At 38.0% G+C, this 17,488-nt stretch overlaps 1 protein-coding gene across 1 annotated transcript; it reads left to right on the top strand.

Annotated features, from left to right (window-relative positions):
* The first annotated feature begins 12,449 nt into the window (after nucleotides 1–12,449).
* On the top strand, nucleotides 12,450–15,336 carry gpr34l (G protein-coupled receptor 34 like). The gene is made up of 2 exons (XM_072662201.1): nucleotides 12,450–12,528; nucleotides 13,765–15,336. Exon 2 carries the CDS (start codon nucleotides 13,815–13,817, stop codon nucleotides 14,805–14,807), a length of 993 nt encoding a protein of 330 aa, XP_072518302.1. The 5' UTR covers nucleotides 12,450–12,528; nucleotides 13,765–13,814; the 3' UTR covers nucleotides 14,808–15,336.
* The last annotated feature ends 2,152 nt before the right edge of the window (nucleotides 15,337–17,488 follow it).

Consider the following 17,488-nt stretch of genomic DNA (forward strand, 5'->3'; position numbering starts at 1 on the left):
TCATGCCGTCTGCTAGCGGTTAGGCAGTTTTACAGAAAATGCTTCTTTTTTTACTTTCCACTATTGCAGCAACTGCAATACAGCACAGTTTATCAATACAGTAAAATGAAAGGAAATATGGTAAATATGAATATGCAACCAAAAACTCAACACTCACACGCAAACATACAAATGAGACATCTCCTAGTTCTATTTATAAGCCAGCTAGCCATCCTAGATGTTTTGTGAGTATGGACCACGACCATGGAGCTGGAATAGGAAGGCAAACTCAGGAGACTTCTGGGCGGCTTGGTGGAGGGTGCATAGAGCCATATATATATATATATATATATATATATATATATATATATATATATATATATATATATATATACATATATATATATATATATATATATATATATATATATATATATATATATATATATATATATATATATATATGTGGATTGGGACTTGGTCCATCTCCTAAAATAAGTTACATAATGTCCATAACGTCTTCCCCTAGTTCCCTATGAGCAGCTCATTAGAAAGCCATGCTTATTTTTTCAGTGGTTTATCAGTTTTATAAGAGTGGGATGTAGCACTTTATTATACAAGCATTGATAATGATAATTATGTATTTTTAGGATACTACACAAGTATTATAGATTGTTGTAAAGCAGTACATTAGGCATTTTATAAAAGGTGCAAATATAGGTTATTATACCATATGTTAAGGTCCACTGACCTCTTTAAATGATAGTATTTGTATTCTGGAATGCCAACAATTGCAATAATTTAAATTTTGTTTCTGGATGCGGGGATATATAAAGAACTATTACAACTTCTAACCTCCACATTAGTGAATGCATTGAAATGTCAATAACATTCACATTTTCTGTTCTGAGTGCTGATTAAGTATTTTTGTGAGTGCAGTCAAAATGCAAGCTAAACACTGCTAGCAATTTTTGTTTAGGATTTTAGGGTGAGGGTAGCATAATACGACCTTCAACCTACCTTCAACTACGAGTGCAGTTAAAATGTCAATAACATTAGCATAATACTGTAGTTTACTACACAATACTACAGAATATTTTAAGATGGTCCTTAGGTATGAAATACTAAGGTAAAAATATTATATTATTATATATTATATATATTCTTGTTATACAACACTTAGTATAATGCAGTATTATTATACAGCAATTCATTCAGTTGAAATGTCAATAACATTTGCAATTTCTGTTCTGCAGTTTTGCGAGAGCAGTTGAAAAGTCAATAATGTTTATGATTTCTATTCTGCAGCTTTGCGAGAGCAGTTGAAATGTCAATAATGTTTATGATTTGTATTCTGCAGCTTTACGAGAGCAGTTGAAATGTCAATTACGTTTATGATTTCTGTTCTGCAGCTTTGCGAGAGCAGTTGGAATGTCAATAACGTGTATGATTTCTGTTCTGCAGCTTTGCGAGAGCAGTTGAAAAGTCAATAATGTTTATGATTTCTATTCTGCAACTTTGCGAGAGCAGTTGAAATGTCAATTACGTTTATGATTTCTGTTCTGCTCTCACAAAGCTGCAGTTGAAATGTCAGTAACGTTTATGATTTCTGTTCTGCTCTCGCAAAGCTGCAGTTGAAATGTTAATAACGTTTATGATTTCTGTTCTGCAGCTTTGCGAGAGCAGTTGAAAAGTCAATAATGTTTATGATTTGTATTCTGCAGCTTTACGAGAGCAGTTGAAATGTCAATTACGTTTATGATTTCTGTTCTGCAGCTTTGCGAGAGCAGTTGGAATGTCAATAACGTGTATGATTTCTGTTCTGCAGCTTTGCGAGAGCAGTTGAAAAGTCAATAATGTTTATGATTTCTATTCTGCAACTTTGCGAGAGCAGTTGAAATGTCAATTACGTTTATGATTTCTGTTCTGCTCTCACAAAGCTGCAGTTGAAATGTCAGTAACGTTTATGATTTCTGTTCTGCTCTCGCAAAGCTGCAGTTGAAATGTTAATAACGTTTATGATTTCTGTTCTGCAGCTTTGCGAGAGCAGTTGAAATGTCAATTACGTTTATGATTTCTGTTCTACTCTCACAAAGCTGCAGTTGAAATGTTAATAACGTTTATGATTACTGTTCTGCAGCTTTGCGAGAGCAGTTGAAATGTCAGTAACGTTTATGATTTCTGTTCTGCTCTCGCAAAGCTGCAGTTGAAATGTTAATAACGTTTATGATTTCTGTTCTGCAGCTTTGCGAGAGCAGTTGAAATGTCAATAACGTTTGTAATTTCTGTTCTGCACTTTTGCAGTTAAATTGTCAATGTTCGCAATTTCTTTTTGCGCCAGTATAAGTGCAGTCAAAATGTAATCAGCATTCTCAATTTCAGCCTCTGTAAGTATCATCATGCTGTTTGAGGTTTTCCTTTCCTTTTCACTTTCGTCATAAAATGAAATTCATCTCACGCCACACCAGCCCACTTCTCACCTGTGAAAGGCCTGATTTTTTATGTTCTCTAAGCTAGAGTTATGAGTACAGGGGGTGCACCACAAAGCAGGGTTTCTTGGTTAGCCAGGAAAGTATCTTAAGCCCAAAGCTGAGGAATGTCCAGTAGGAATGCCCTTCAGCTGTTTACCCATTGGACAGACTTGACTTTGGGCAGTAATCTGGCTATACTGATAAATCCTGCTTTGTGGTCAGGTCTACTGTGAAAATTAAACACTTGAATTCACAGTACGAATGCGGTCAAAATAAACACACTACATTCTATATATGATTGATTTACAGTTTTGTGGTTTGATATGTCAGTAGACATAACCCACTGGAGCTACCAGCACTTTGGCCGCTCAAATAAAATCCTTAAGCATGCACAACACCCTACATACCCTCATACCTTCACAAAGCATTTGTTTTGATGGGTTCTGTTTTGTGAAGACCTGCTGCCACCTGCTGGTCTATTACTCACAGCACACATTCTTCTTCATCTACTCCAGCGGATTTTTTTGCTGTGTCACACCCAGTTGTGCATATCACCACCCACTGGCAAAGATCTCAACAAACAACTGGGCTCATTCAGCTCATTGAATGAGAAGAGCAGGGTGGGGAACTAAGGGCCAGCAGTTTGAGTTCTAATTTTCCTGCTCTGCCAAAACAACAGAGTCTGTTCATTTACTGCCAGGGTGGACTTTTAAGCATGGAAATCACAGAACTGTGCAGGAGTTCCCAATTCTCGATAAGACAAAAGGGCAGTTTAAAAAGAAAGATCACCTTTACCCACGAACCTACTTGGTCCTCAACCAATGGCTCCATTTCCTTCATGGCTGTCAACGAATCTTTTGACTAGATTTTGAAGAGCTCAGCTGCATATTTTACAAGCCATCAATGACCAGTTAAACACATAAATGTTCAGTCTAGCAATAAATAAATAAATTATCATTTATTTTTAATATAATAATTAATAATAAAAATAATAAGTTTAATACAAATTCTTAATACACTTTTTTGTACTGGACAAGGTTTCTTTGATTTAACAACAACACTAGTGGAAACCTTTTTGGGGCGACAGTTGCAAATTATGTTTATTAGCAAAACTAAAAACTGAACAAGCTTTCAGCTGTTTGCAATAAACCAATCTAAACAGCTCAGCACAACTAATACAATTAATGCTTTCTCCAAATTCAACACAAAATGCCACTTCAGTCTCAGAATTATTCAATCCCTTGAATAGAATCCCTCATAAGGGCACATATTCTCAAATCAGGTGTCAAATCAATGGCTTCATGAGCTGCATCAGGTGTGCTTGAGAGAAGACACATCAAATACCTAGAGTAGCTGGAGGTTTGTTGACTTCTGACTGTGATGTTTGATTGCATGTTAGAAACATGGCTCTAGTCACCAGAGTGTGCAAAAAGTTAACAAACAAGGAAAATTATACAAAAAAGGGCAACGGCACTGAAATGTTCTTCTTAGAGATACAGTAGGAAGCATGGGAAAGGAACACTGGCTAAACTACCTGGACATGGCAGAAAGAGGAAGCTATCAGTGACTGCCACAAGATTCCTGAGAAGGCAGGTGGTCAAAAACCCTCGCGTGGTTGCAAAAAAAAAAAAAAAACCTGCAGCAAGATTTGGTGCCAGCGGGCACTGAGGTTTCTGTTTGCACAGTAAGGCGCATACTAAATGCTGAAGGTCCCCATGCCTGTGCACCTCTACTTACCCAAAAGCACAAGAAAAGTCAGCTGTAATCTGCTCAGAACCAGAACAATAAGCGCACCTTATATGCATTGCGGTGTCTCGGTGATGTCCTGGGGCTGCTTTGCTTCACTGGAAACCTGCAAAGTGTGCAGGGCAACGTCATGTTATTGGTGAGGAAGTCTGGGCAGAAGTCGTCCTGAAAGAGGCTCATTACTTGAAAGTCTCTGGTAGGATTTGAAGAAGGCGGTTGCAGCATGCAAAGCCAAGAAAATTAGTGAAGTTAAGACCACTGCTTATGGTAAAAAGGCCTAAGATATCTTAGGATTGCTGCCAGAAGCTGATATCTGGCTATGCATCATGTTTGCAGCAGGTCATAACAGCAGAGGTGTGCTCTACTAAGTACTAAAGAAGCTTGTCATGAATGGGTGAATAGTTCTTTCATTATTGTACAATTATATCGTTCTCTTTATATACCCCAGCTTGGGGGACTGGGGTCTGAGCACACAGTGAGCCATGCTAAGGCAGCCCTGGAGCAGAGAGGGTTATGGGTCTTGTTCAAGGGCCTTGTATTGGCAGCTTAGTAAGTGCAGGTATCACCAACTGAATAATAGACTTTACTTAACCTTGAAATTTACAATCAAAGTCTTGTGTAGTAGAGACCAGACGTGAAGCCAGACTCACCTACTCATTTGATAGACACACTCTCTTCTCCCGGTCTCAGACAGTTAGAATTTCCCGCTGGATACCCAATTTCCAGTAGTGCAGCACATGTAAATTTTTACTACAATACACCATGTAAAGAACAGAAAGGCCACCGTGCAGGTCCTGCATACAGCATCTGTCAATCACTTCATTGATAATCATAACCCTGCCTTCTTATAATATCAGTTTGATCGATTTCTGATTTCTGTTATAAAATAGCCAATATTAGCACAGGGAACTGTTGGAATTAGACACTGGAGATGGAAAGAGTTTAAAGGGGGAATTGGAAAATGAGCTGTTTGTAATTGAAACCTATGGGGAGAAGTGGAGCTACGCATCATACTGCGACCAGCCAGCAGAGGCGCTAGACCTGTGGTTGCTTCACTTTTGACCGACGTTGCTGGTTTTTACAGTCATTCGAATACTCCGGTAGATCTCACTTCTTCTAGTCATTGGAAATTCCAGAGCAACGGGCCTCAGCTTATGATCAAATCAGCACTTTTGAAACATGAGGCATACCAGGTATTATTTTTGTTATAACGTCATTCTTCATATTATACAGAGAACCATATTCATAGGAAGCATTTATTCAGTATTTTAGGTCATTCTCTGATTTCTAAAAAGCAGATATGCTACTTCGGTTGTTGTGAAAAATAAAGTGGTTTACCACACCCATTTACAATCCCATTATTTGGCCTTAGAAAGGAACACGCCATTGTTGCCCATAAATAATTTATTTGCTCTGCTCTAATTGGCTGGTTAACATCACTGCAATGACTCACATAGATTTGTTTTTAGCACCATAACAAAAATATTGGAAATATGTTTTATAGTGTTGCTGTCATGGTACTTGGTCCTTGGTCCTTTCAATTCAATTCATTCACATTTTATTTAGATATTTATTTTTACAACAAATGTTGTCACAAAGCAGCTTTACAGAGATCCGGGTCAGAGCCTCTTTTGAGCAAGCTAGTGGCAACAGTGAAAAAGATAAACTCCCTCGGGTCGAGAGGAAGAAACCTTGAGAGGAACCAAGACTCAAAAGGGGAACCCATCCTCCTCAGGTCGACACCAGATATTATTATCTGGTCAAAAGGGGAACCCATCCTCCTCAGGTCGACACCAGATATTATTATCTGATCAAAAGGGGAACCCATCCTCCTCAGGTCGACGCCAGTTATAATAATATCAATTATATCAAAAGGGGAACCCATCCTCCTCAGGTCGACACCAGATATTATTATATCTGGTGTCGACCTGAGGAGGATGGGTTCCCCTTTTGAGTCTTGGTGTTTCTGTTAGGGTTAGTTAGCTCTTAGCCTAGCACATCTCTGAGCAGTGTTTTCCCCGCATGGCTAGGACTAGCTTTTAACATTGCACAGATACCCGTGATGGTCCTTAATCAAGCGGTGCTTACCCAGTGAGCAAGAGTTAGCATGGATACCCTCTCGCTTTTATATTCTCTTGAAGTGGCGGTTGCGTTTTACCTTGTTGCAGCTTTGAACAGGCCTCGAAAACCTTTTGCTAATGGGCTGGTTGTCTGTACATTTTGGGAGGGTAGATAAAATGAGGGCTTTTGGAATTGGCAAGTTTTACCACTACAGTTTTACACTTTGAGTAAAAAGACAACTGTGTTAGAGGTTCACGGTATGTCCCGCCCATGTACTGGCCTCTCATTATGTAATTATGCCAGGATTATTTCAACATTTATCTCTCTCTGCACTACAAGAGGCATTTCATTGGCATCTACAAGGAGTGCACTCACAGTCCTGCATTTCGAGTTAAACCCATCTAAGTGGCCTGTGTTGGATCCTATCTAGTCAGCACTCATATAATGCCATGTAATATGGAAAACGAACAGCTTAAAGAGCAATATGCCTTGCAGTTCAAATAAAGACAGTTTGACTACTGGTTCTTTATGTTATTAATACACTGATGGGGCAATGCACTATGTGCACACATACAATCACACCTTCCTGCCTTCCTGTCTTTGTGGGGTATTTCCAATGACTTGTATTACTGTAACACAGAAATGCTCTGCCAATACCCAACCCCAACTCTATCCTTAACCTCTGTAACCAAAGGAAAACCTTTAAGTCATTTTCCTGACCAACTACATTTCAGCACAACTCACTACTAATTTGGACAAAATCTAACCAGCAACCAGGGTTCAGGTTAAGAGCTAAATCATGAAGCTAGCACCTAGCTAGCAAACTAGCAAACCTAATTAAAACCTAGTCATATCCAGACACCCACTCACCCACACACAGGAAGAAAGAACTGTGACATTTGGGCTTTTGGCATAGGTGTAGCCAAAACTATGATCTTAACCCCTTATTAAACAATAAGATATATTTATTTGTCAGTAACTACAGAGATGCCTGTACAAACTGGTGGGGCTATTCTTTGGTAATAGAGCTTTGTAATAACCCTTTTGTTTTAAGGGTTAAGAAGACTTTAAGTAGGGCACTACAACCATACTACAACCAAATATATTCAAGACTTGCCTAAGTTTCTTACCCTTAAGTTTTTTTTTATTTACCCCTGTTGCAGCCTACATATGCATGTACACGTTTTACATTTGGCCCAGTGCACTCAATCCAAACAGGCCTCACAATATCTTAAAGAGATAATGCTGACTTATCATATGGTTTGCTTGAAAGCGGCATACGAAACCTCTTATTCAGCTGTTGTTTTTCCAGCCTCTCACCACGGAATCAAACGTTAGATGTGATAGGAAGATTAGTCCTTAAATTTATAGGTCAGATCACATCAGAACAGAACAAAATAAGTGTAATATGCAGTTTTACACTTAGTCTTATTAATAAATGATGGCCCAAAATGGCAATGACCAAAGTGCTGTTATCCTTATTACAGGTCAGTGTACTGTCAATATGATTCTTTAGTTGTCATTTATGTTAAACATGCTACATAATGTTGCTGTAGGTCAGGGAACATCTTTGAGAGCCATTCTCTAGCTTGCATATCTTGTTTAAGTTAAAGTGTGTTCTGAATGTCCTGTTGTAGAAGACAGATTTATACCTTTACTACATACTCAGGGTTGGTCTTGCTTTCATCTGTTCAAAATCTTAAAGAACTGGGTAGGACTTCAGAGTGTTACCAGTGGTTTGCATCTTGAAGTAAACCCTGTGTTCAGGGTTAGCCAAAAGTGTTCTTGATTTGATTAGATGTTGAGCAGAGGCCTTTCTTCAATGATAAAGGAGCATCGGAGGGCAAAGACTTAGACTTCAGGCAGTCAATGACTACATGGGAACTGAATATATATATATATATATATATATATATATATATATATATATATATATATATAGAGAGAGAGAGAGAGAGAGAGATTAGATTATTTATTATTTCATCATTTTATTATTTCAATAAATATATATTTATGTTCTTTCAGCCAATTACTTTTGAGTCTGAGGAAAAGTGAGGGTTAAAAATGGCTGCAATGGCTAAAAGTTGTTTATCTAAATTGCTGCCAAATATTTGTGAACCTGACTATAGAATTTTATGACATTATAGTAATGGGACTATAGTAAAAGTAACTGTTGAGATATATATAATATCTCAACATACATATATATTATAAGCAGCAAGCAGCTTGGTGTGAAGAAATCTACTGTGGGAGCAATAATCAGAAAATGGGAGACCTACAAGACCACTGCTAATCTCCCTCGATCAGGGGCTCCACGCAAGACCTCAGCCTGTGGGGTCAAAATGATCACAAGAACAGTGAGCAAAAATCCCAGAACCACACGGGGGGACCTAGTGAATGACCTGCAGAAAGCTGAGACCAACGTTACAAAGGCTACCGTGTAGTTCATCTCAAGTAAAGTTCTCAAGTGTTGAGATGAACTTTTGTTATTGACCAAATACTTATTTTCCACCATTATTTGCAAAAAAATGTATTAAAAATCAGACAAAAAAAATGTTCTTATTTTGTCTCTCATAGTTGAGGTTTACCTATAATGTCAATTACAGGCCTCTCTCATCTTTTTAAGTGAGAGAACTTGCACAATTGGTGACTGACTAAATACTTTTTCCCCCCTGTATATTATATATATATACACACTAAATAAACAAATAAAGTACTAAAGTACGATATATGTACATATATTGTTTTTTGTACATTTTTAAAAATGTAATAAATAAAAATGCAATTATCCTGTGAGGAAAAAGTTAAGAAAGTTAAGAAAATCAGGTCCACATCATCAGCTGCAGATGATTAGAACATGGTTAGAGAGGGTTTTGGAGGAGCCTATCTTCATCTGCATTTAAACCTCAGACATTTAGTTTGGATTGCTCTTGATTGCTGAAGTGAGCGGAGAAGATCATCATAACCAGATAACAAAGAGCTCTCTGAGGCCTTTAGAAAGAAGGTTGTAGATGCAAATGAGTTTTTGGAAGAGCTTTAAAAAGATCTCAGAGCATTTAGAAATCAGCTGTTCCACTGTCTAGAAAATAATATACAAGAGCAACAACTGCCAACGTGGCCAGGTCAGGCGGTTCTTGCAAGTTAGGCAACTTAGTCTAACAGCAGACCGCAGGATGAGTAAAGAAGTCTCTAAAAAGTCCTAAAATGTCATCAGATGTCAACAGATAGCTCTTGCCACAGTTGATATCAAAGTTCAGAATCTACCAAGAGAATGATTTAATGGGAGGTGTGTAAGAAGGAAACCTTTGATGTAAAAAAACCTTCAGGGCAAGACTAAGAGAGGTCAAGAGAACATCTAGACCAAGACCAGGACTTCTGGAGCAATGTTCTTTGGGATCTAGACACAGTAACAAGAGACATGTTTGGTGCTCAAGAACCTCATATCAACTGTGGAGCATGGAGGTGGAAAGGCCATGGTTTGCAACTGCTGCAGCAGGGCCTGGCAAGCTCTCCATTGTAGAATCCACTAGGAATTATTTATTGTATCAATATGAGGCCATCTGTAAACGTGTTAATAGATACTCAGGATTTTATTGGGAGTCTTAACTTTTTACTTTAAAATACAAAGACATGGTTGGGTATCAGGGGTATCCTTCACATGCTTCCAAGTTGACACTCTATTTGACCCCGGAAGTGTGAAAGATTGGCTAAAGTATATTTTTTACATCTTTGTGTGTGCATGTGACAGAAGCATCAGAGAGTGTACGTGTGTGTGTGTGTATATGTGTGTATGGGTTGCAGAAGTTACATCGATTGCTATAACATTTTCTCACAAGCGCTGGTAGAGTACGAGGTGAACCGCGGTACAGCTCAGTCTGGTGCAGCATGGATTGTTTTGCTGACATAAATGTTGCCTGTTTGATATTTGATACTCGCTTTTCACTTCCTGTGTGGGCAACAGACTGTTTGCAGTGTGGGGGGACTCACTGGTGCACTTTTGTTCACGAAGTCAGTCTATGCAACCAATCATGTATGTTTTCCTGTACAACAGATGCACAACAGCTAAGTTAAGGTCAGAAAAGCTTTGATATCATGGAAACTAGATGGCATTAGGTACACTGTAGAACTTTCAAAGAAGGTTCAAGTTTCTTCCCTAAAATGGATTCAGTTAACACAGAATATCAGAAGGGCATAAAACATATATAATAATAATTAGATATTAAATAAATATTATATTATTTATATTGAATTCTTCTTCTTCTTCTTCTTCTTCTTATTATTATTATTATTACTTTTTTATACAGTAATAATGTGACACCGGGCCCACATTTCAGATTAAATATTCATATTAAACATTCATATTAAAGAAGCAGCTCTTATATTAATTAAGAAATTACACTCACTTAGCACCAGGGATTCTCTACCCAGTATTAGCATAGCCCTTCCTAATAAAGCTTTATTAGGAAGGACTATGCTAATACTGGGTAGAGAAACCCTGTCCTCTTGTGGACTCAGATCTGAAGAACACTAAACTCCTTAAACTCATGTCTGAGAAACCAGTCTGATACAGCTTTCTCTTTGTAGCATGGTACATTATCATGTGGGAAGTGATGACTGGTTGGTATTAACAGGCCCACGGTGTGCCAAGAAAACATTTCCCACAGCATTACACCACCTCCACCAGCCTGGACTGTTGACACAAGACAGACTGGGTGCCTGGATTCATGCTGTTGGTGTCAAATTCTGACCCTACCATCTGTGAGCCTCAGCAGAAATCCAAATTCATCAGACCAGACTATGTTTTTCCAGTCTTCCAAGGTCCAGTTTTGGTAAGCCTGTGCCCACTGCAGCCTCAGCTTTCTGCTCTTTCAGTAATGGTTTCAGGCAGCAAGTTCTTGCACAGACTTTATTAAGCTCACATTTAAAATGATTGCACTCTTTGCCTCTGAAAGCCCTATTTTTAACGTATTACTATTCTGATTCCATTTTCACAAAAATATGTACAGTTGATGCTGTTGCTTTCTGACTGATGATTGGATGGAGATTCAGATTTGGATTTGGACTGTAGTTTTGTTGTAGTACAGTTGTAGTTATTTTAGCCCTATATTGTATTACCCCTATCACATACTTTTGTGCTCAATATAAGCACATACTTCTCAAAGTTCTCGAAGTTAGATGGAAAAGGGAAATTTTGATTTGACTGAGCCACTCAAAATATCCAGTGACACTGTACCTTACTGACTTTATCTTTGGCCACAAAAATGCCTGGATGCTTGTCTTCCATGGATCTTAAGGACTTGCTATTACCGCCACTCTCACCCCATCTATGCTATATATGTGTATATGTATATGTATATTTTTCGGTCCTTGTAATGCTGGATTAAAAACATACACTGTAAAAAACACATATTTGCATATTTATACAAAAAATGCATATTTCAATTCAAGCTTCAATAAAACTGTAAGAAACCATTCCAGAAAACTGAAATCAACAAAATGGCAATGAATAAGAAGCCATCCTTCTGAATCAGTTCCCATGACCGATCAGTCCTCTCAAAGGAAGGAAACTGAAACCATAGGATACTGAGATCTACAGAGGTCTACAAAGGCCTAGAGAATTTTCACATGCTCACCTCCTGGCTTGACTCCCCCTGGCCTTGTGTTACTAGACTGGCATTAAGTTGTAGTATATGATACACTACTATCTAATATACACTACTAAATACATGAGTGGTCAAAGTGAGATATGATCTATAATCTGTAATGTGATATAAACAGTATGGTTTCAGTGGCCAAAGCAATATCGACTAAATTATTTCAGATAAGCTTGGGCATGTAAATGCATGCCTCTCTTCACATGGATGGGTGAACTCCGTAAAGGCGCTTCAAGGTGCTTCACATCAATCCTAAATCAGTATTAAATGTATACGGATTTATAAATAGACTTATAAATACAATACAATCTCTTAAACTAGCAAAGAACCCAAAGAACTCTAAGGATCATGTGTTTAATATTTCCAGATAAATGGGTGAGATGCTCAAGATATACATTTACAGTTTTACAGGAAGACAGTTAATTGTTACGCTTTCTCTGTGATAAACTATGAACCGCACATCACATCTAAGCCACTTCCCTGCGAAGTGCTACCTGTGGCAAACCAGGCAGAAGTGCAAAAAATGCAAAGGCGTTTCAGTGCAAGTGCCTGAACTGAGCATGCATTTCAACCACCTCTTCATTCTGGTCACATTGCTGAGAAACACAGTCACACAGGTGAGCTCTCCTTCTTACTTCTCTCAGCTGTCTTCAGCAAGTTCATGCTGCATTTACTCCACCATAACTTATTTTATTTCATTTTTATACTTTTTCCATTTTTTTCTTTATACTTTATTAACTTATTGAGAAATACTTAATAAGTAAACTTAATGCTATCTTTACCATCCTCTGATAAAGTCTTTTTGAGGAGGGGATTGAGGCACACCATTTTTCTTTTTTCTAAATAAATTGTCATAGTAATTTTATACTAATTATATTGTTTCCAGCATTTATGACTGCAAACGTTACAGCTCACATCTAAGGGGCTAGTTGTAAGGTACCTAAAAATATGGTAAATTGACGCAAATACAAATAATCAAATATTAACTATAGTTCTATGTTGGAATCAGACAAGTTTTACAACCTAAATGTATGAAATGTATTAAAATAACTATGATTATTACAAAGACATGGGATTTTGTAGTGTGCTAACTCCTCTGTGTGGAGGTTATACTTTAGTCTGGCTAGCTCTCACTGTGAGATGTTTGTATGCTGTAAACTTGTGCTGTTAACAGCCAAGAAGAAGGTGAATTCTGCTGTGTCTGTCATACACAACTCACCCTGACGTATTCAGGGTGAATCTTGAGAACTTTCTGCCCAATTCCTATCAGAGCTCACAGAGATGTTGGTCTGGGAATAAGAGAATATGGCTTGTAACTCATTGTTGCTTGTATCTCTTTAACATACTGGACCCTAAGTTTATTTTTCAGTCATCAGTCCTAATGCAGAAACCATTCTGAACCATTTGGTGACCATTTAGATTAGCACAGTTTGTGGTGTCCCACAGGATTATGGTTTAGGGTTGATGCTAATTGTGGCAGCACTACAGTTATGAACATGAGTGTAAAAACTGAAATGTGAAATGGCCTACAGACTTTAAAAAGCCTATGGACCACCAGTGGGCCTCAGATGTCACTACAAACTTATTACTAAAGAAAAGCCTCACCAGTTTGTACAGAAGTTACTGTAGTTACTGCATAATATGCCTTTGCGTGTAATAAGCCTTTGCGAAAGGGTTGTGGGATTAACTCCATAAAATATCCATGTTACATTTTACCTCATGCTATTATGAATGAATCACATTTTAAATTCCTAATATTTATTGCCAGAATTATCGAGACTGATTTCATCTTATAGTAAAACATTGATTTAATTCATTTATTGAAGTTGTTGTTCTTTGCTATTTTGTCTCAGGATCTACACACAGTAGTATCTGCTCATCTGGACTGTGGACCACTGACACAATGTCTCTGGAAGGCAACTTCAGCAACAGTAACAGCAGTACTTGTGAGATCCAGAATGCTCTACCAAGGTTCCTTCTGCCCATCATCTACTCAGCCATCTGCTGCATCGGACTCCTCAGTAATGCCATCAGCTTGTTCGTCTTTCTCCGGCGACATGCCGACACTTCCATGGTGGTGTACATGCGGCACCTCACTCTGGCTGATTCACTCTTGGTCTTGTGCCTGCCGCTACGGATCTACTACCACAACAGCGAGGGTCCGGTCCTCTGGTGCAAGCTGGTGGGCGTGTTTTTCTACATCAACATGTACGCGAGCATCTCCTTTCTCAGCCTCATCAGCCTGGACCGCTACCTGAAGATCATCAAGCCAGTCTGGGTCTTCCGCATCCAGAAGGTCTGGTGGAGCCGGATCATCAGCTACATCATCTGGAGCATGCTTTTCATAGGAAGCGGCCTCTTCTTCGTGGGTAGAAAGAAGGATACAGCTAGTCCGTGTGAAAAGATCTGCTTCCACTTCCATGACAAGGGGCCAGTAGCAAGTGGCATCAACCTGGCTGTGGTGGCCCTGTTTGGTGTCTTGATCATGGTCTTCATCATCTTCTACGTGAAGATTGCTCTGAAACTCAGAACTATGGAGATGGGTAACGGAGACCCTAAGGCACAGAATCGCAAGCAGCGGCTCATCCTGAAGACGTACTTGGTCCCTGCCATATTTACGCTGTGCTTCCTGCCTTACCATTTGGTGCGCGTGCCATATGTTCTGGCTCAGATGGGTGTGATCAAAGAGGTGGACAGCAAGCAGATGTTGCACACATGGAATGAGATGACCTTGCTTCTGTCCACTCTCAACAGCTGCCTGGACCCTATTATTTACTACTTCTTGTCCAGCACGTACAGGAGAACCATCTTATGTGCCATCAAGGGCCAGTTTAAAAGCATGTATGACTTAAACCGGAGACGAATCAGCATCAATCGCTCGGTTACAGAAATCTAGCTCTGCCAATCAAATGGAGGTTGATTAGTATCTGACTGCAGACGACAAGCATCATGAAATTATAATCTTATTTACTTACTGTAGGCTTTATGGATTTCTTTATAGCTTGTAGAGCAATAAGTAAGTAAGTAAGTATTGTAAGCAATATTCCCATTTTACCAGAAAAACAATGTGACCTTTGCAAATCTTTCCATATCTAAATACTTTCATGTTACGGAAACTGTGGTGCGATGGTGTCCGTGTGACTAGTTCTAATTCTGCAGCAAGTCACAGATATGATAGCAGTTGTGATTGTGATCCCTGCGTACTTGATGATTCAAGTTTTATGTTGACTGCGCATAACTGCAGTGTCACACTTTTTTCAAAATAAGCCATAAGCCAGAAAGGTGTCATCAGGAATTCCCCACTTACTCTTTAGGTAATTTCTTAGTCTGTGGCATGGATGCATGTTTCTGTAAATATGTACATAAACGTCTGAATATTTTCAGTGCTGACGTATGTTATAATATATATAGAAAGACTTTTATTTTTTTTAAACATTTATTTAAATAACTTAAAACGTATATTAAAGTATAATAAAATGTGAATAGAAATATGTTTGTGTTTATTTTTTTATATGTATTTTTTTATAAACATGCCTATGAAAATACATTCCCCGTGTTAGATTCATAGATCCATATGCATCCTTATTTTTGACAGTTGCAAAAGTGAAAGAACTATTTTAAAAATATTAGGCATTAGCATTAATTCTAATTGAATAGGATGGAGTAAAACAGTACAATCTTGAGAGCCTCATATCTGAAACCATGAGGATACAAGATCAGTAAATGACATTGAAATGCCAGTGACTTTCCAGCTTAGTGCTATAGTTGCATGTCATGTTGGCATGTTATGATGTGTAAAATAATGGAATAATAAGCTGTCATTTCAGTGAGAATTCAGGGCACTTCTAGTGTCAAGTACAGTACGTTTATTTACATTTATGGCATTTAGCTGATGCTCTTATCCAGAGCGACTTACAAGGTTACTCATATTACAGAATTGGACCAATGTAGTGTTAGGAGTCTTGCCCAAGGACTCTTATTGGTGCAGCGTAGCATAGTCACCCAGACCAGGAATCGAACCCCAGTCTCCCACATGGTGTGCTAGCTCAGTGGCAGGTTATCTGTTGCGCCACACCAACCAACACAGAACATCTACTAAATACCTGTCCAGAATAAAAAAAGTTTTTAGAGGGGTGACCTGAGGTAAGACCTATTAAATACAATAACGATTAAAAGTCTTAGGTTAAGCTGTTGCTAGCTATGCTATTTTAGATCTGGTGAGTCTGGTGAGTGTTTAGCCTGTTAGCGTGGATTTTGGACAAATGATTATATATATATATATATATATATATATATATATATATATATATATATATATATATATATATATATTATATAGAGCTTATAATTATATCAATAGATAATTATGCCATTTCACATTGATAAGGCTATAGCATAGTAGACTTGCAAGCAGGCTTGTTACCTAGCTACAATATTTGGTTAAAATACAAATAAAAAAAAGACATGCACCCCTCTCCTACATAGTCTGAACACACCAACTACTAAAAACTTTCAATTAGCAAATCCAGTAATTTCCAACTACCCAGTAATTTAACTACCCACAGCTATCACACGGTGCTAACATTACTGGTGGGTTAATCCTAGCAAATGCTTCTCTTATGACACATTAAGCCAACTAACTTAGATACATGTAAAGCCAAGGAAGAGTGAGGTGCTTTCTTTTCTTTATTATTTTATTTGATATTTGAATACTAATATTATTTTATATAATATAAAAACATATAAACAATACACACACACACACACACACACATGCATACATACATACACATGTGGACCAAATTGTTGGTACCCCTCGGTTAATGAAAAAAAAAATCCCACTATGGTCACAGAAATAACAAAAGGAATAATAAATAAAAATGCTATGAAAATTAACCAGTGGAAGTCAGACATTGCTTTTGAACCATGCTTCAACACAATTATTTAAAAAAATAAACTCATAAAACAGACCTGGACAGAAATGATGGGATCCTTAACTTAATATTTTGTTGCACAACCTTTTGAGGCAATCATTGCAATCAAATGATTCCTATAACGGTCAATGAGACTTCTGCACCTTCTGCAAGCTTTCTGACACTGGGCAGCACATTTCTCTCTAGAATCCCTTGATAGTCTTGAGATTTCATTGTAACCTGCACAGCTCTACATACACACACATACATACATACATACATATATATATGTATATAACAATACTGACTGCTAATTCTGTCCGCTTAGGTGTCCGTGTCGGCTAGCATTGAGTTTAACACAGGAAAGGGAAGTAAAACCAAACCAGAGAGAGAGTGGTGAAGGACTCCTGGCCAAAAATGATCTGTGGTAGCACTCTGGCATGATCTCCTTATGATAAGCTCAATGCATTTTGCACCAATTTAGAATCCATGCAGGACTAGTTTTTATTATTAATATAAATTTAATATTTCTCTTTATCAAACTATGAATGTGTTGTATATGCTGTACAAACTAGTGGGGCTATTCTTTGGTAAAGGAAGTTTATGATAACAACCAACGGCCCGCCTAGGGCCCTTGGCTTACCCTTGCTTGTCTGCAGTTAGT

Source organism: Salminus brasiliensis, chromosome 18, assembly GCF_030463535.1.
Source record: "Salminus brasiliensis chromosome 18, fSalBra1.hap2, whole genome shotgun sequence".
NCBI lineage: Eukaryota > Metazoa > Chordata > Actinopteri > Characiformes > Bryconidae > Salminus > Salminus brasiliensis.

What these genes read in the sequence shown, in the direction of transcription:
- gpr34l (XM_072662201.1), top strand. Translation starts at nt 13,815, where the DNA reads ATGTCTCTGGAAGGCAACTTCAGCAACAGTAACAGCAGTACTTGTGAG.